This window comes from Mesocricetus auratus, unplaced genomic scaffold (genome assembly GCF_017639785.1).
Source record: "Mesocricetus auratus isolate SY011 unplaced genomic scaffold, BCM_Maur_2.0 Super-Scaffold_15014, whole genome shotgun sequence".
In the NCBI taxonomy this organism is placed as follows: domain Eukaryota; kingdom Metazoa; phylum Chordata; class Mammalia; order Rodentia; family Cricetidae; genus Mesocricetus; species Mesocricetus auratus.
In genome coordinates this window covers 558,053-578,016 of record NW_024429186.1, presented here as the reverse complement: position 1 = coordinate 578,016, position 19,964 = coordinate 558,053, and the positions used below count along the sequence as shown (strand labels likewise).

At 40.2% G+C, this 19,964-nt stretch overlaps 1 protein-coding gene across 1 annotated transcript in view; it reads right to left on the bottom strand.

The window, feature by feature from the left end:
* The window catches only part of Itgb8 (integrin subunit beta 8), an 81,161-nt gene extending 61,454 nt beyond the window's left edge, over positions 1-19,707 (bottom strand). Inside the window, exon 1 of the mRNA XM_005084467.4 lies at positions 19,170-19,707. Coding sequence (XP_005084524.1) covers positions 19,170-19,299 — 130 coding nt within the window. The 5' untranslated portion in view covers positions 19,300-19,707. The remainder of the gene's footprint in view (positions 1-19,169) is intronic.
* Positions 19,708-19,964: the final 257 nt, after the last annotated feature.

Here is a 19,964-nt window from a genome sequence, read left to right as displayed (position 1 = left end):
ATAGCTGGTTAATTTCCATTGGACCTCTTTTTTTTTATACTCTTGCCATTTGTGATTCTTTCTTCTTAAACCCACATTATTTTTTAAGTCTTCCCACTAAGGCATGATTCTAACTTCACCTTTATATGGCAGGGACATGGGAGTGGCTCTGCCTCTTCCTTGTCTTTATTCTCTTTCTGCAGGAAAAGTTCTCCCCCGAAATGATCACCTCCTCTATCTGCTCAGAGAATGATTCATTCAAATAAAGGGAAACGGCTATTTCCTAATTACATTTAGCAACAGATATATTCAGTGATGATTGACTGTCCTGTGCCTTTAACAATGACTGTCACTTCACTCCCTTCTCCTTCTGACAATTTCTCCTCTTTTAATGTCTGGCTATTTTCCCGTCTCTCAGTAGAGTTCACACCTGAGCTTTCATGAATTAATAAAACTTTCAGACTTTTTTTACCTTAATTTCTAATTTCTTCCCCATGTTTCTATTTTGTATTTCCAACAACCTACTGGGCATCTGCTTAGATCCCTGACGCATCCTCAAAATCCACAATGGTCTTCTTCCTCACCCAAATGGGTTCTGTAAATAACATTATTTTCCCATCTATTTCAGTTTAAATCTTTGTGATCAACCCAGTTCCCAACAGCCACTAGAGAGGAGAGAAGGTAGAGTAAGCCTCTCATATTTGAGTGAGGACAGGCTTCCATAGGCCTCTTCCTTTCACCGAACCCCTACCCCCTTTCGCCACAGCACCCACAGAATGAAATGCAGGATGATTTACCTTGAGCTCCTCAGTGCTAATCTCACTTTTCCTTAGTTGAACCAATTACTATACAATGCTCACAACTGCCGAGTTTTCCTGCACCCATCCCTCACTCTAATCACCTCAAAGCTCTGTGGGATCTGTTGTCCTTCAGTCTTCATCCTCCCAGCCGTCACAGCCCTGGTGGCTTCCCTCTAATCCTTGGTATACTACAGAAGGATTGTTGTATCTGTCTCTTCTCCAAGCATCCCTTCATCTTCCAGTCCCCACAGAGTGCTTCCATGAGGACTGTGTTTCCACTACTGACTTATGAGAGGTGGTGATTGAACCTCCCCTAGACCTCATGGCTAGACCTGGAGATGGACAGGTACCCTCCTCATTGTCATTTGCAGAGTTCTCCCTAAGTGCCCCACTCAGATTTGATCCTCCTAACTCAATAGTAAGTTGCCAGGCATTTAGTTCCATTTACTGTCCCCAGCTTGAATTCCCATCTCATCTCTAGAAAGCTCTGCTTGCTTGATTACAACCAATGGATCAGGCTGTCAGATATTCCTTCCATTTAATATGCATAGACCACCTCTGCAATGACTGCATATTCAGGATCCCTGTTCTTTTCTCCAATTGTTTCGGTCTCTGCCCTAGTTTTGCAACTCTCTCTCATGGTCATAGCTTCAGAGAATGTCATTAGTAGACATGGCAACCCCACTGGGATATTGATGCCACATTTTGTTCTCTGAGCATAGTCTCCTTCCTTTTAGTCTACTTAGTCTTTTAAAGTTGTGGACAATGAGCTCCTACCTGTGCTTGAATCCTATTACTGAGATATAACCTATCTCTCACATCACTTTCCATGCCCTCAGTTCCCTGTCCTTTAGTAAATCATTTACAACACTGATTTTTCTTACTGCCTTCCAATTCTTGTTCAAGTGTCACCTTTCTTAACTACTATGGGCCTTGCTACTGCTCTCAAGGTGGATATTTCCAGCTATGTCCCCTTTCGAGTTTTTCACAATTACGCATACCATCTTTTATGCTAGTTACTTAAAATGGCATACACTATTACAGAGAATAAGTGAAGTTCTGAGTGAATGTATGCAATTGGTATGGGCATAACCATGTCAAGGACCAATGCCTCAACCCTATGGCCATGGTAAAGGTTCACTGGGTGATGCTCAGAGGGATGGCAAAGACTTCCTTTGGTCTGAGTGTGAATGTTGACAGGATGCACAGAAAATCACCATAGCTTTTCCCCCTTGAATACTTATGACCTGAAGTCTATTCCTCTACAGAGATTTCACCCCAAGATTAGCCAAGCCTGCCTCCTTGTTCAGTTGTATATAATAACCTGATTTTTCTTTTTAAATCTGAATGTAACAACTTTGCCTCTTGTTCAACTGTATGCAAGAATACCACCTCCCCTTCAAGTCTTTCAACTGTATATGAATAGCATGCAAGCTTCTACTGTGATGGCGTTTACAGCAGATATACCAGCTCAGTGGATCCCAGCTTTTCTGTGTCTGCATGTCTGGTATGTCTGCCCTTTCTTCGTTCATTTTCTTACCACCATAGCCTTGCAGGACACAGCCATTTATTGTTTATTCTGTTTTCTGCTACCAAAATTATAAACTCAAGAGGAAAATGACGTGTGTGTGTGTGTGTGTGTGTGTGTGAGAGAGAGAGAGAGAGAGAGAGAGACAGAGACAGAGACAGAGACAGAGAAGCAGGGAGGGAGAGCTGTGTATGTGTTTTTCTGTACATGTGTTCCTGTGTGCATGTGTGTAGGCCAAAAGGTTGATGCTAGGTGTCTTCCTCTGTCATGCTCCACCTTGGTTTTAAGATAGCCTTTCATAACCTAGACTTCCTAGACCTCACTATTTCAGCAACTGGATGACAAGACTTTCCAAAGCATCTGCCTGTCATTGTCCTTCCACCACTGGGGTGACAGATGCCTGCCACCATGCTTGGCTTTTGCAGTGGTGCTGGGGAATGGAATTCAGGTCCTGATGCTTACGCAGGAACACTTTACCCACTGAGCCATCGCTCCATCCCTCCATTGCTTTCTCTTGTCTGTTGTTGTTCTCTTGCCATATGAATGTAATCTCTGAAGGGACAGATAACTTTTGTTCATTCTGTTCTCTGCCATCTCCTCAGGGTTTAGAGAAAGATTAAGCATGCTCTAAACAGTACATATTTGTGGAGTGAGTCGATGAATGGCCATCTTCTCTTCATTGATCAAAATGCCCTGTGTGTATTCTCTCTCACCCTTCCCCCATTTCTGACTTGTGCTTATTTCTGTGTCATTCATGTAGCTTCTCCCCATCTGTGTCCCCTTTTCTCAATCCATTCAGCAGCTCAGCTTGGAGGAGCTTAGTCTGGACACTGTGCTTATCTGTTTTGTTCTGCACTATATGCTAGCACATATATACTAATATTTTACGTCAGGAGCCATCCCTGAATTTGGGCTCTCTGATATCCTAAGTCCACTCACTTGCTTAGTTAATTCTCATGCTTTCCTGTCTTAAATACATATTTCACAGTTTAAACAGGGTGCAAGCAGACTATGCTCTTGGGGTACAGGATGCACAATCTGGATGGATGGCTCTTTCTGATGACTTATTTCATGATAGTCTGGGGACACACTGTGCCCACTATATTGAGAAATGAAAATCCTTGAAATCTTCCATTAACCAGGGCCGCACACTCTAACACTCAGCCTTAATATTTACAAAGACACCGAGGCTCTGTCTTCCATCAGAACACATTTGCACTGTATCCTGTCTAAAGCTGCGAGGCACCAAGAGCAAAGGGACTCTTCTGCAGCTCCATATTACTGCCTTATGTGCTCACTCAAATCCTCAGGATCAGTTACCCTGTCTATAGGCAATATCTGTAGCAGCCAGACAAAGCTCTCATACACCCCCTGGGTAAGTGATGTTTTATGACTCAGCTCTGTGAGTTTCATGAATCTGATAAAATGATACCTGTAAGGCTTCTCTTAACAAAGAACATTTAAATAAGGCCATTTCCAACAGGGGCAAGCAATCACACATACACACATTTTAAATAGTTCAAAAGGGAATCAGGATATGAATGACCAGGGGATTTGATTAAAACATCTTTTACAGGTAACATATGGAATCAGTTTAACTATTTTTCACCTCATGAGAATTCTGCTAGTGTTAGTAAAAGCTGGTTGGTTAGAATGAAGACGTAGTTAAGGATTTAGTCCAAAGAAGAACATCATACCATTGGGGAGTAGAGGGAGAAGAATTCACGTTAGGGTTTTAGAGTAGTAGTGATTTTGATGGCATTTCTTCATCCATGAATTTTCTGGTAATACCTGCTACCATGCAGGGTTTTTAAGGCTCCATTACTGGCTGTGTGAAGTTTATGGCATCACAGTCAAACCTGACACGAAACAGAACCTTCACAAGCCAGCTGCAGAAAGGACCAGACAGGGTGCGGTGGCATCAGATAACAGGAACCTGTCACCTCAAATGGAGACAAAGAGGGCCAAAGCACATTTCCTTGAGGAAGTTCCTGGGCCCTTTTTATTGCATGATTGCACCTCTATAAGGTCTGGTTCCCAACTATATTCTGCCTGTGAAAAATCTCACCCTATTGCTAGGGCTGGACCAGGATTGATAACAGCCATGCAACAACAGCGGCCTGTTCACAGACATGAAATGATAACCCATACGAAGAACATCACATTTAATCTCTGATTGCCAAGTCCCCTAGGTCCTATCCAGCTTCCTTTCAAACCTCAGGTCTGTTTTTGAACACCTACTGGCCTCTTTCAGGGTTCAAACCTAATGCTTCTGCTAAAGGCTCCAAGCTTTATTATGCAAAATGAAAACTTGGAGCTCATAGGATTCTATATTTTCACACTTGGACTGACAATACCTACATCCATTTAATCTTTGCCTCCTGGACAATCAGAGGCATCCATGACATTTTACTTTGGTATGAAAACAGTTCAGAGAGGAAATGGGTAAAGGCCTCCTATGATGTAAGTTTGCATGTGACAGGTAAACTACCCTGGATTCTAGAACTTCCTGCCAGTCTCCAGTGCTGTTGCTCCATCACCTGTGAACGTTACCGGTTCACGAGGCAGTAGTATCCAGGATCCTGGATTTCTATGAGCAACCCATTTACACCATCCTGTATTACTTAATGCACAGCATCATCAAAGCTCTACAAAAGTGAGTATGCACTCTGGAAGGTGAAGTTATTGTGACCCAGACTCTTTCTAGGACAGCCGTGTAGAAGAGTGAGGAAGGCCTCTAAAACTTGAAATACTTCAGAGTTTCTTGCGATTTTCAGGACATTTCGTTCTCTGCTTGCCAATAAATATCTTTAGTAAAGATTCTCACACAGACTGATGATTTATAGGCTCTCTGAAATTATAGCAACTTTATACAATCTGGTGTAATTTGTTGCTAAATGTTTCTTAACATAACACAGAAATACCTAGTATACCTAAAGGATCAAGGACACCTGTGTTCTTCCCATGGGAACGGTGTTGAAAAAAAAAGTTAAACCTAAAGAATTATTATTTTGTTGTGTGGAAGGAAAACAGTTTGTGGCCTCTAGACAATAGTTAAGATGTCTTTGCAGTGATAGTTCTGACCAGACATATCCACCCTGCTCAGGAGACTAGTCAGAAGCAGCACTTGTCTATTTATCTTTTAAAGCCAAACTCATCTCTGGGAGGCAGAATTTCTCTCCAAAGCCCTGATGTCTGCTTTTTTTTCATAATGTTCATACATCACCCTCTATCTTACCAAATCTGTACCAGATAATTCAATCTCAGAGAGCGGTAAACTCTGACATTGTTGTTGTGCTGACTGCCAAGAGGACTAGATCATTCCTGGACCTGTATATTTCCATGTTGGGGACTTAGCCAGGAAATGCTAGAACTCATCCTCCAGATGCCCTACTCTGTCTTCAGCAAAGCATATGCAACCCTCAAGAGCCCCTTCCTCTTCTCTCACACCCTTGCAGTCCCAGAAGATGACACTACAGAGAATCATATGCACAGCATCCCATGAACTAATGATGGTAGTAATATTTAATCCTTATATTTCTATCACCAACTCAGAGGTCTGGGTATTTTGACCATGTATATTAGACCTTTCCTCTGCAGTGTCACTAGAGCTGGCTGGAATTGAAATGCTCACTGAAAGAGGCCTTTTTGTTGTTTGTTTGGTTGGTTTAGTTTTCTAGCCCTTTATGAGACAGTGTCTCACTGGGTAGCCTTGGCTGACCTGGAGCTTGCTATGCAGACCTAACTGCCTTGAATACATGCATACGCATGCCTCTACCTCCTCAGTGTTGAGATTAAAGATCAACATTAACACACCTGTAAAGTGACATTTAAAAACAAACCCAGGGTTCCTGGAACTGACTTCTTTCTCAGATGTGTGTTGGACTGCTTTGTTGTTTTCAGTGTTACCCTTCCAGATGAAGTTTTCTTAGAGTGTTCATCATTTGTACAGGGTTGTCTTGAGCAAATTATAATCGTCATGTTCTAAATTCATTACAAAAACTCAAACCAAATGTACAAGTAGACATCAGAGAAATACCTTGGGAGGTATGTCCTGTTCTAACAGAGTCTTGCTCCATCTTTTCTCTGACAACAATAAAGTTTGCTATAATGACTTCTTTGTTTCTAACTAGAACAGCCAGTTCTACAGCAATCCCTGCCCATACTACTACTTTCTTGTATTCTTTGTTCTCCAGCAGTCAATGAATACCTTACATGACTAGGCAAAGCCAGCCTGGCTTCTTAGCTTCTCTCTAGCAGGCACTTGGGAAAGAAAACCCCAGTCTGGCACTCTACACAGTACATCCTGTCAACCTTCTTTTAAAGAAGCTAGAGTTTTTATTTTAATTACTTTCCTTTTTCCAATCCCTAAATATTCAAAAGCCCCCTTGTAGGATAGAGGTAATCACTCATTCCACAGGAAATTCTCCCTTGCCCTAGTCCTCATACTTGCCAGAGGACTGAATATACAGTCCTCTGTGAGATCAGACAAAAGGCTCCTACCTGGAAAGACACTGTCATTCAGTTCCTAGGCAAGGACCTTGGAACTATGCATATAAACACAGATCAGATGGCTTCATTTTGTATCAGCATATCTTGAAATAGCAGTGTAAATCCAAAGTGTCCAAAGCTATTTAAAACATGAAAAAAATCCACTGTACATCTGCTATACCTAGCAAGACACGCTTGGCTGCATCTAATGTTCCATCCTTATGTCTTTACTATTATTCTTTCTCCCCAACACTCCTGGGCTTACACCCATCCAGGGCCTTTGGCTTAACCCAGCCCTCTCCAGCTATTTCTGCTTATTATTTCATTATTGGGCATGGGATGTAATTGACAACACCCTGGGCCAATCATACTGCCCCAATACTTACTTAGAATGACAACAGACTCTTTGGCAAATTCAATAATATTTTTCAGGCAAAAATAAAACAATATTGAAACACTTTACAAAAAGAGGTAACATTTCTAAACTGCTTACAGTAATGATAGGTGGCTCATTGCTAAGGTCAGAATGAAAGGCTGCTTCTTAAAAACTTATGTCCTTTTCTAAAATGTGAACATTAAATAATACATTCAAAAGAAAAAAAGAAAAAACGTTTAAAGTTATCTTGAGAATATATGCATGGGGCAGGAAGGTCTGACAACCTGAATTTAGTACTTGGGACCCACATGGAGGAAGGGAAGGGAAGAATGGACTTGCTTAAATTGTCCTATGACTTCTATACTCACACCATGGCATAAGTGACCACACACACACACACACACACACACACATATACACCCACAATAAATAAGTATAAAACTCTTTAAATTTAATAAGCATTGAAGAATCTATGTGATAAGATCATTATTTATTTGTTTTGTGATTTTCTTCCAATGATTTTCATTTTAATTCCTAAGTGAATTTTGGAGGCCTTTAAAAATAAATCAGTGAGATAATTTGAATATGTCTGTTTAGCATCATAGTTTTGTATCAAGAGCTGATTCTTGCTCTTGTTGAAAGGTGGGATCACTTTAATGTATAAAATCCTACTGGGTGCCGTTTTTATGTTCACTGCTGTTTTGTTTGGCTGTAAATCCTGCTGATTTACCGAATGTTAATGTTGAAATACAGTGACATCAATGCTGATTTTTTTGAAGTGAAAAATAGTTCCTTTACTCCATGAAAGTAGTATGGCATTTACTACATATCCAGTCTCTTATAGATATTAATTATATGAAGCTGGATAATTTAGCTTATTCATATGAGTAAAAAGACCTTTTTTGTGATGTTTTAAATTAGTAACAGGAAATAAAAGTAAAGCTAAATTTAAGAATATACATGGTGCTGAATCTCACAGGCATAGTATTTGCAAGAGAGTAGAACTTAATTCACATTTTAAAGCTTACTGAAAATAGGGAAATAAAAAAGCCCTTTGATGTGAAGGAGTTCTTCCTAACTTTCCTCTGGTACTATTCTTGTCTGTCTCACTCTCTGATAATATTTAAACTATTAGCCAAGTCTGCTGTAACTTTTCAAGGCCAAGGCCAGAGTACAAACAGCAATGGTCATAGCGAGGCCAACTATCTAATACTTGCAAACAAGAATAAGAAATAATTAAGTCAAAGATGTTCATTGTGACTTAGATGTGAAATGTCCCTTTAAGGCTCGCATGCTAAAGGCTCGGTCCTTAATTCAGCAGTTCAGAGGTGAGAATCTGAGTAATGATTTGATCATGAGGGTTCTAATTTTATTGATGGACTAATCCATTGAATTATTTCTATCTGAGTGACCCATTAGGAGGAAGAGCCTATTTGAATAAAGTAGGTCACTCATCCTTGAAGAAAGGCAGATCCTGTCTTTGTTCAAGACCATGCCTTCTTCTCTTTCCCCCTCTCACCCTACATCATGGCTACCATGAGGCGAGTACTTTCCCCTGCTGCAGATTTCCACTGCTCTGGTAGCCTGCCTCGGCTGTCTGAAGAGATGAGGACAGCCAACTCCTAACTGAAACCTCTGGAGGCTTAAGGGAAATTGAATCTTTCCTCCTGGAAGGTTATTTCTCCAAGGTGTTTGTCAAAGTGATTAAAAGTTAACAGAGAATTTTGTCTTCTTGTTGGGAACATGGCAGCATATGACGTTCTTGAACCTCCAATCCAGGATCCATCTTTTCCTCTCCCAGCCTCTAGAATCATTCTGCAATGCAGAGAGGCAGCCATTTACCTGCAAAGAAACTGCAGCCTGTGTGTCTAAGCTCTGTCTTTTTCCTCTGGAACCAGCCACATTTGGCTATGTCTGTCTTGAATTTGGCACAGAAGCAGTTACCCAAAGAAAGAAGGCCTGGAGAGCAGCTTGTGGCTATTAGGTCAAGAATTTTAGAAATAATGTAGAAGTGACTGACAGACAGAAGGGCACCCCCCATGGACTATTTATGCCAACTTCAGGCATAACTAGAAGAGGCTAGGTCTCACAAGGTCAGAAGGAGGAACTCCACTCCCCTGTAGATGGCAGTCTGTGATGGTGATTCACAGTGCTGAGTCAAAACCAGCACTAAATTCTGTTTCCATTACTTATTAGCTAAGAGAACTTTCAGAAGTTATTGGGTAACTTCCGCCAACTCAGAGAGCTGTAACATTAAGAGGACAGTGAATTTTCACACCACATACATAGGAGGCCGCCTAGCCTGTAGGAATCCTTCACAAATCTTAACAATTCTTACTCTTACTTAACTCCAAAACTCAGTGTAGTACTTGTCATGACATTAGAGGCTTAATAAAAAGCCTGTATAATGGTCAAGTGGATGAGAGTACTTTGTATATTAATTTTTGTACTCAGCTTTTTTTTTTTTGGTTTTTACGAGACAGCATTTCTCTGTATTGTTTTGGAGGCTGTCGGTCCAGCCTGGCCTCGAACTCACAGATATTCGCCTACCTCTGCCTCCCGTATACTCAGTTTTTTTATACTCATCTTACCAACAATACAAAGAAAGGCTGGGATAAGCTATTAAGGAAGAACAAACTTAAGTAGCTAAGATTCAAGAATACAGAGGCTTAGCTTTTGATGTTGGTAAAGATCTGCCCCCAAAGACCCAGAGACTGCTTTCTGGGTGGACTGGGAATGCAGAACAAGCAAGCCAACTTTTAGAAGAAGGTCTCACTCTGTAGGTTTAATTAAGTGTGGGAACTGAGTGGAGATCTGTTATTTGACTGCCTTATTTCAAAACTGCTCAGAATTCCTACATTATTCAATGTGATTTACTCCAAATGATTTATTGAACCTACTGAATGCCAGACTCTGGTTATAGCGTCAGCAGGCACAGTGTATCCTGTCAAGGAGGTCATGGATGAGGGTGGAGGTAGAACAAGGCAGAGGACATTGGACTTTACTCTTCTAGAAGGGATCTGTATACCACCCAGTTGAAGGCAATGGAAAGCCATGGTAGATTCTGAACAGAAAATGTATACAAAAGTCATAAAGAATGGCATTGTTTCAGGAGCTCTTGTAGTGAAGACCCAACCAGGCATTATCTACCAACTGAGAAAGGCAGGGCCACTTTTGAGAGATCATTATGAATGAAAATGATGTTGAGAAATATGTTAAGAATCCACATTTTCATTTAATCATTTTATTCAGTATCAATCTTCATTTTGTTTTTATCTTATCTGGTATCAACCTCTCATTTATTGCCTTGCTGCCTTTTCACTCATTCAAAATGTTTTTTTTTCAAAAAAATGAAAAAATCCTATTATAGTTATCAAGTTGAAAATCTTAACATATACTCCCTTTCACATTTTCCCCAAGAAGCTAAACTGCATAAAGTATTAATTGAATATTAAAAAATCAAAGAAACAGGGTAAGAAACGAGCATGTGCGTGCATGAGCGTACGTGTGTGTGTGTGTGTGTGTGTGTATGTTTTGATACTTTACAGATTTATGGGTTAGTGTGTTTGCAGATGATAGCAGTTTGCTAAAATTCTTTGGTTCACCAAGATTTTCCCCCCAATCATCTCATCTAATACCTATATTTTTCTGTATCCAGTCATTGAAACATTTACTGTTTTAATAACATAGAAGCAACCTTGTCAAGGTGACAGCCTCACAACTAGTCTTAACTGGGTTTATTTCAAGGCCTTTTCTAGCTTGAAGTTCTCAGTGGTAGACTTAGTTCTTCTTGAGTCTTGTTTACCCAAGATTGGAGTCATTCTAAGACTCCTTCAAACTCTGGAATGCTGTAGAAATACCATCCCCTTTATTAATATAAAAGTCTGGTCCATAAACTTGGGCTAACTCTGTTGAGTCAGGACTTACTGATAGATTCCTGAATTTATACAGAGCTTAAATGTTGTAGTCCAAGTGCCCCTTGATCCCAGGGAACTCAAGGAATGAGCTAATGCAACTCCCGTAATATTTAATGAGGAACCTTGAGTAGTATTTTAGAAACTTTCCATTTGAAAGTATGTCCTGCTCCTAAATAATACAGAAGATATCAATAAACAAATGGGGGTGAGAAGGAAGTAAGGCTTGTAAATCATGTTTATGCTGCATTCCCAGGACATAGGAAAATGGAATTTAAGAAGTCCAGAGAGAAGAAAAAATGTCAAGTTTGTTCAATCTTGGCTTCTTTACCAAATTGATATCTTAAAAATAGATTTTTTTGTCGTGTCTCAAACTACGGATTGTGCATCAAACATGATAGATCTAAGAAAATATTCACTAATGAAAAATAAACTTCAAATGTTGTTCTAATGTTAATATGTCTACCCCAAGATTTTCACACTATCAAGAAACCAGTACAGGAAGAAGCAGAGGAAGAGAAATGTGAGGAGAAAGAGGAAAAAAACTAACCCTGAGGAACATAGCACTCTGGAGATAGCTATAGTCGAGAGGGTCAAGGAGTTCAGGAGTATGAGCCACCTCACAAGGCTACCCTGTGCTACATGAAACTCCCTCTCTTATGCACAAGCGTACACTTACTACACTTAATATTTCAGTTCATTTGGATCAGTATTCACACATATGGTGTCTAACTTGGCACAGATTATGTCTCATAAATCGAAACTAAAGCACTTGTCATCTTAGTTGCTTTTCCTGCCTCTGTGGTAAAATACTCTGACAAGAGCAACTTAAGGAGAAAGAGTATATTTTAGCTCAGAGCTCCCGGTACAGACCATCATGGCCAAGAAATCAAGACTAAAGCAGCTGGTCATATCACACCCACAACCAGAAAAAGAGAGAGGGATGGATGCAAACTCAACTCCCTTCCTCCATTTTATACATTTCAGAATTCCTGCCAAGGAATGGCACCATTTAAATTTGGTGGATCTTCTCATTAAGAGAATCAAGATAATAACTCACAGGCATGTTCAGATGCCCATTTCTCAGGTGATTTAGATTCTGTCAAATTGACAATACTGACCACCACATTCAGTAAATGTAAAATGCATGTTAAGTCACTATCAAATCCTACATGATCCTGAAAATAATTTCTTAAAGCCCCTTGTAAATCTCTCTCTCTCTCTCTCTCTCTCTCTCTCTCTCTCTCTCTCTCTCTCTCTCTCTCTCTCTCTCTCTCTCTCTCTCTCTCTCTCTTTCTCTCTCTCTGATACACATATATACTTGGACTTTTCTTCCTCAGTTGGAACCTCCTGAAGTAAACCTTTGTTCTCTTGTGTTCCCAGTGATTAAAACTGGTTCTCTCAGCATTGAACCTGTCTGAAGACTAGCAAGACTAGCAAGGCGTGTGCCTTGAGCCTGGCATACTTAAATGCCAGGCTCTAAGTGTCCCCTCTTGCCAGACATGAAGAATTGCTGAAAACCGTTAACAGCCAATGAAATGTTCAAGTTATTGACTGTGCATGAGTTTAAAAAGTGATATGTATATACAAAATAATGTAGAACTTCAGCCACACTGTAACACATTGGTTACAAGCAGTTAGAAGCATGATCAGGTCTGAGTCGGTCAATAGTCTGATAACGTCATGGATTTGTCCCTGGAAGTACTTTTGTTTGATCCGAGATGCTCATTATTTTCCTTCCTTCCCCCCCAGTAGCAACTTATACATTAGTGACACACTGGAAAACCAAGGAACCACAAGGAAGCTGACTTTACCACAGGGTGTTCCCCACTAAGCCACCTGTTTTCTGTCCCTTCATCATGAACACACAAAAAACCTTTCCATGGTGATGAATACATGAGGTGACCTGGGGATAACTGGGAGCTTCCCCAGGATGCATGTTTTGAAGATAACATGATTCTAAACTCAAAATCCTCTCATTGTATATACTCTGCAAGGCAGCACAGACATATATTACTCACACCATGGAGGTGCCCAAGGATTCACCAGGTGGAGCACATGTGACAGACATGGTTGTCTAACACTCAGAAATTCCCTTAAGAAATTGTGACAAACATATCTTTAAGATACCATTTTTAAAGATTTTAATTATGTAGCCTTTAAGTTCAATAATTAATATTCATCTTCATACAGTCAAATAAATTATTATAAAATGTTGGTTTGCTTGGTATCATGGTGGCACATGCCTTCAATCTCAGCACTTGGGAGAAAGAGGCAGGGGGATCTCTGTGAGTTCCATGTCAGCATTGTCTACACAGTGAGTTCCAGGATAGGCTCCAAAGCTACACAGAGAAATTCTGTGTCTCGAAAAATAAGCAAACAAATAAAAATGTTTTTTCCCCTGTGGTCTATTTAATGATACAGGTAGTATGTAATTTTGAGAACCTATTATAAAATTGGAGAACTTTCATGGGACCTCACAGTTGTCTGCTAACAATGCTTGACAGGCATCAACTTGAACAGCAACAGAAGCTAGAGTATTGGGATCAAGAAGGATTGAGCAAATACAGGAACATTGCAGGGGAAGTTGTTTGGTTATTCAATGGATGCAAAAAATATGATATCCTCATATTAGTTTGACAAGGTAAAAGTCAAGTATATTATAGGTGTTTTTATATCAGTTATTATAGAGGAACAATATAAACTCTTCATTGATTGCAGATGCTGTAGAATGGACACCATCAGGAAATATGTTATGGTTATCTCTTCTTAGAAAGCCCAGACAGAGACTCACAAAAGGTAATTAGTTTACTGAGTTGCAAGGAAACTGGCTGATGTCTATAGGTCAAAACAGAACCTTCCACTTTAGTAGTCCATAAAATAACCCAAAGGAGCCTGTCTGTGAGCAGAGTGAGGAATTTAACACCAGACTATTTATACCTATCTATACCAGATTCCACCAGAAGGCCAAAATTTCTGTAAATGTAAAGAACAAAGATCAGACTATCTCACACGATGTGTTTTCTGCAAGAAAGATTTACTTAAAATACCAGTATGTAAAAATTGGGGAGTCAATATAGTGTTTTACATCATGATATTTCTTAACTCTCATAAAATATCCAATTGGAGTGGAAACTATTTTACTTATCTTGATTGCCTATCCTAATCTTATTCGAAATTTCCCTTTCTTTCATGAATTGTATCTGTTGACTGTTCCTGGCTTATTTTGAGGCCATTAATTTTTCAGTTTATAATGAAGACATAGCTTGGCAGGCATATTTATTCACAAGTAAATAATATATCTTTCAAATTTAAATATATATCTAAAAATGATCAACTGACAAATGTATTCTAAGAAATTCTGCTCCCTAGTCAGTTTTCCTTACTTTAAGATTCTCCACATGGCTGTATTGACTGAACATAACCTGTGGATTTTATAATTCTCCAAAACAAAAATTCAGGCTATGGGAATGATTCAGTTTTTTCTTTTTAATTGGAGTGCCTCTTCCCCCGTCAGGAAACTGTATAACCTAGGACAGCTCTTTTTCCCCATTTTTACAAATGTTGAAAGACCTTTTTCTCTGGAAGATCACTGTTTTCTATTAAATATATTAGAACCTGACTTTGAAGTACATTTATTTGTTACTTGAAAAGAATGTGAGTCAATCCTGCCTTTAAATAAACAAGACTTACTGGAGACTCAATCTAGAAGAAGCATATTTCTACTTTACTTCTTTGGCCCATTTTGCACGTGTGTGTGTGTGTGTGTGTGTGTGTGTGTGTGTGTGTGTGTGTGTGTGTGTTGTGTTTTCTGGAAAAAGAACAACATGTTTCCCAACATGAGCAGTATTCTAGTTGTGGGATTGGAAAGAGAGAAGGACAACAAACAAATTGATGTATTGTAATACACAGGTTTCTAAGAACTACGGATATAAAAGATGCAGAATGCAGGGTCAGACGGGTACACAGGAAACACAAAGATAGATATGCTCTCTGATCGGGTGATGTTTGCTAGACACTGAGAAGAAAGGTGTTGAGAAAGCAGTAATACAACTCAGGCAGGAGCATTCCAGGGAGAGGGCATAGAGCACCCACGCCTTGTGCCTCCACAGACAGCAAGGATCAGTGTTTCTAGTACCAAATCAAAGAGGAACAGATAGATGGTCAGAGCTACAGCTCTTGTAGTCTTGAAGGCCATGCTAAAACTAAAGCTTGGCCTTTAATTCATGACAGATGAAAACTATGTAGAGTTCCGAGTGGAGGAGTGACAAGAACTGATGTGCATCTTTACAATAGGGGTATGATGCATTGTGAAGAAGGGAAGATGTGGTACGCTTCCACTGTGTGAAGCAAGACAATGTTGTATGATTCACAGTGATGGCAATAGAGTTTGTAATGGACTGTGCAATGTGATAGAAACAGATGATCAAGGGTTCTACTAAGTGTTAGTCTGAACTATCAAGAGTCTGACTCACTATTGACTGAATTGACAGAACATGAAAGGGGTATGTATGTTTGGAAGAGAAAATTAGGCTTTTGGTTTTGAATATGTAGAATTCAATTTTGTCTTTAAATACACAATAGGGATGTTGAATAGGCAGTTTGACCTCTCCTCTGGAGATCCAAAAAGCAGTCAAGATAGGAAATAGACATCTGGGTGGTGCCATCATAGGAACACAATATAAAGCCCCAAATGTGGATCAGTTCACTTGGGGTTTCTATATTAATAAGAGAAATGAAGACAGAATTCTGGAGCTACTGCTGCTATCAAAGTTCATAGGATGAACAAGAATAAAATTAGAGATGAAGAAAGAGATTAAACCAGGAGATCATAGGTCTAAGAAGCTAACTTATGCATGGACAGTGTTAACTTCTTAATTGATGATAGGTCTAGCAGGGTGGTAACCAAGGATTCGATACAGATTTGACAACTGAGCAGCTATGAGATCTTAGCTGAGCAGAACCACACCATAATGAATAAATCCTTCCCACAAGGGCTCAATATGGTGAGATGAAACATTGAAGAAAACAAGTTTGGCAACTCTTTCAACAGTTTTGAAATCAGCTACTTTTTTCCATGTAAAGGCAATCGTAGATGACTTTTAAATAGATCCCAACATGTCTCTGTTGCTTAAAGATAGACTTAATATGGACACATTTTATGGAAGTGACATAGAACAGGGACTTTTCCCAAATGAAGCCTTGGTTCCCTTAATTAGCTTTTTTCTTACAAATTAGCTAAAGAACTTTAAGAGCTAAAGAGATGACTCAATGGTTAACATGGTTGACCTGCTTGTAGTTCCAGTCTCAGAGATGGAGACAGAATCCTCAGAAACAAGCTGGCTAGGTAGCAAGACTAGCAATATCAGTGAATTCTTGGTTTGACTGAGAGACTCTGTTTCAGTGAATAAGGTGAAGGAGCTATTTAGGATGGTTCCAACATCAATATCTGGCTTCTACATGCATGTGCACCCACATGCATTCATACCCATATACATGTGCGCCCCCACACATGCAAAAACATGGCTGTGCATCTGTGCATATGAGTGCATACTCTCTCTCTCTCTCTCTCTCTCTCTCTCTCTCTCTCTCTCTCTCTCTCTTTCTCTCTCTCACACACACACACAACTAGGGAAGGGGATATTCAGAGAATACTTGATATGATTGAATCTATTTGAGGGAAAGTCTTGCTGCTGTCACAGAGCAATGCTCTTTCTGTTAGTTGATTGTAATAGAAAAAAATAAGCATCTGATAGCTCAATAAACAGGAGATTAAATCTCATTGCAGTAATAGTTACCACTTAAAGAAATTTTGAGTTTTGAAATGTGCCGTTTTTCTGTTGCTATAATTGGGTAACAGAAATTATCTTTAATCTTTTAATATTAGCAAATGTAGAAGTAAAGTATTGCTATAATAATTATTCAAATGTTAACTAATTTTTATATTTAATGGAAAGCCATTGGTAAGCAGTTTTTTAGTGTTGGTGTTGATGAGTTTTGTCTCCAGTCCCCATTAGTTTCTGTGAGGGGAAGTTAAAAGAAACTGGAGTAATGTTTCCTATATAAGAAATCTTTGCATCTCATTCATAACATGCTCCACCTACTGTATTCAGCCACCCTCAGCTCCTTCTGCCCACATTACTAACAGTCTAATGCATTTGTATAAATTGTACTTTAAAATTTGAAGTCAAAGTGATGTGCTTCTTGTGTAGCTTGTAGTCTTCATAGTATGGCTTTATTGCCCTCACCATTTTTATTGGTGTAAACTACTGGGCATGGGGAAAAGATTTCTTTTGTAACTGATACCTAAATTTCTATCCAGCTCTAAGCATTCAATTTGCACAGTGGAGACCTGTAATTTAAGACTTGTAGCTGTATCACAAAGTACAGCTGTTTATACTGATCTCTAATTTGCTGAGTGGTACTGGCTGTAATTTAAATTTTTTTCATGTTTTTAACTACCATGCAAGTCAGTATACATCAGAAGCCTTTGTATATTGACAGAGGCTGTGGAAAGGATGTCTTTTTTTAATTTCAGATAAGCATTCACTTTCCAGGTCAGCAGGTGCAAGACAGCCCATTCGTAATATTTGCTTCAAATCAATAATAGTCACTGGATGGAAATATCTTGCCATTATACAGGAACCTGACTTATCTTTACAAGCACAATCAACATTTTAAAACCTCTATTATTAGCTAATGTTAAAGGTGAGACTTTCTTTGGAACAAAATATATTCTGTTGGCACAAGTTTTGATCATTTACTAGTGTGAATGTTTATTAAATCTATTTAAGAACACTTTACTACTTACTGACATTGGATGGAATTATGCTCAGTGGAAATTCTGCAGTGGCAGACACATGTTCCATTCAAAAGACACTTGATAATGAATGTGATTCTTTCCTTTTCAGTAGGTTTCACTTATTCTGAAATCAGTAAGTCTCAAAATAACCACAAGATAAAATTTTACTCTAATTTGTCCTGTTTCAGATAACTGGGAAAGTCTTACCCAAAAACCTATGCAACAATTAAGAGAAGTTATCTGGATTTTTCGACCATAAGTTTTACATATAAGCTTAAGCTTTAGTTAACTTCAGGAACATCAATTCAAAGTACAGGAGTAAAATTTAGTTTTACAACAGAAGTGTGGTTATTAATTAAAGCTCCTTTCAAGTTGAGAGGCTATAGGAGTCTCTAATAAAATTTAAAGGGTTAGTGACCAGAAGAGTAAAAAAAATTAAGTATGGCAATGGTGACACCATTTGCAAAAATACAATATTTGACCTCTATGGTAAATTTGATCGTTGTACTGGTAATTGTTATCGTTGCTTATTTTGTTTCATGGGTCACTGAGAATACAATGCTACCACGCTGAAGTCCCAAACTCCTTCTCATGTAGTATTTGACTAGAACTGTCCTTTGTGGCTTAGGAAAGGCAGTTATCTTTATCTGTTTTACAGATGAGGGCAGTAAAGTTTATAGGGAGGTGACCTCTCAGTATCAGAGACTGAACTTAAAGAGGGATCAATTAGCAACAAAAGTTTATCAACAGTCTTCTTTGTCACTCCACCCCCTCCAGTGGCTTAAAGCATGCATACTTCTCAAGGACATTTAATTCATTCAGGCTGAATGTTATGGTTTTAAGAAACTTGTATGTTGTTGTTCTTCCATAGACCAATAAATGGAAGACTTTGTCCAGTGATTAATCATTTTAGTCACAACCTTAATCCAAATGTTGTCGGTGAATGGTGTGCCCCTGCCCCCCATGAGAAAATGGGGAACACAGTTTATACAGTGACATCCTCGGGAAATACCGGAACCCCCAATTTGGCTTCTGTTAGTACAACAGTCTCTTTCCCAAACTTAACTCAAGAACTACTTTTCCAGTACCATGGACTATTTCAGGATAGAAATAGGTTGACACCTGGCTTCTCTGTGGAGGACTTTGCCACAAACCCACCCTCCTCAAGTCTCAGGACTGACATCTTCCACTTACCTGTCAGGGATGCCCAGGCCAGAAGCTCTCAATGCCAGCCCAAGACTTTGGGAGAAGGAAAGAAAACGAAGCAAAAACAACTTACCACTTTGGCCCAGTCCGAGAACAAGAGAAAACAGCCAGGCCGCCCGGAGAACCAAGGCAGGACCTCGCTGCTGGCAGTTGTGCAGGCAGAGCAGTGCAGCAGTCAGAAAAGCCAGGGCCGAGCCGCACATAATGCAAAGCAGCCCGCCCCGCGCCCGCTGCCTGGCCTCTTTCCTGACGTGCGCTCGGGACTTGGGGGCGCACCTTGGGGCCCGCGGGCCGAGAGTCCCTAGGACCTTTTCCACAGGCCGGACTGACCCACTGGGGGACTCGGAGTAGGCGATACAGGTACGCGGGCCTGAGCAGCTCTCTGCATCTCAGGGCCCCTGCGGCCCTCCAAGCTCCGCACAGCCGGTCCCGCGGTCTCAACCAAAAGCACCTCCTCAGACAGCCGATGGCCCCGCGGCGGCGAAGCGAGTAAGGGTTCCACAGTCCACTCTGGACAAAGAAAAGAGCTTTTGTTCCTCTCCAGCGGATGGGGCTCTGCTGCATAAATCAGCTTAGCTGAAGAGCCAAACACAATCAAACCCAAACAAAGCCCGAGGCTGGGGGGAAAACCACCCTAATGTAATTCACAGGGTGATGCTGCATTAGTGGGAGGGGACGGCTAGAAGGCCAAGGGGGTGGGAGGTGGGGGGGAGTCGCTGGCGCATCTGTCGGTGCGAGCTTCTTCCACAGGTGGGCAGGGAGGCCAACTCCACTTAGTCTCAGAGAGCCAAGGGCGTCAGCGTCCCGATTGGCGGGAGAGGAGGCTCGGGTGCCAGCAGCTGGGGGAATGGCTAGGCGGGCGCCTTAG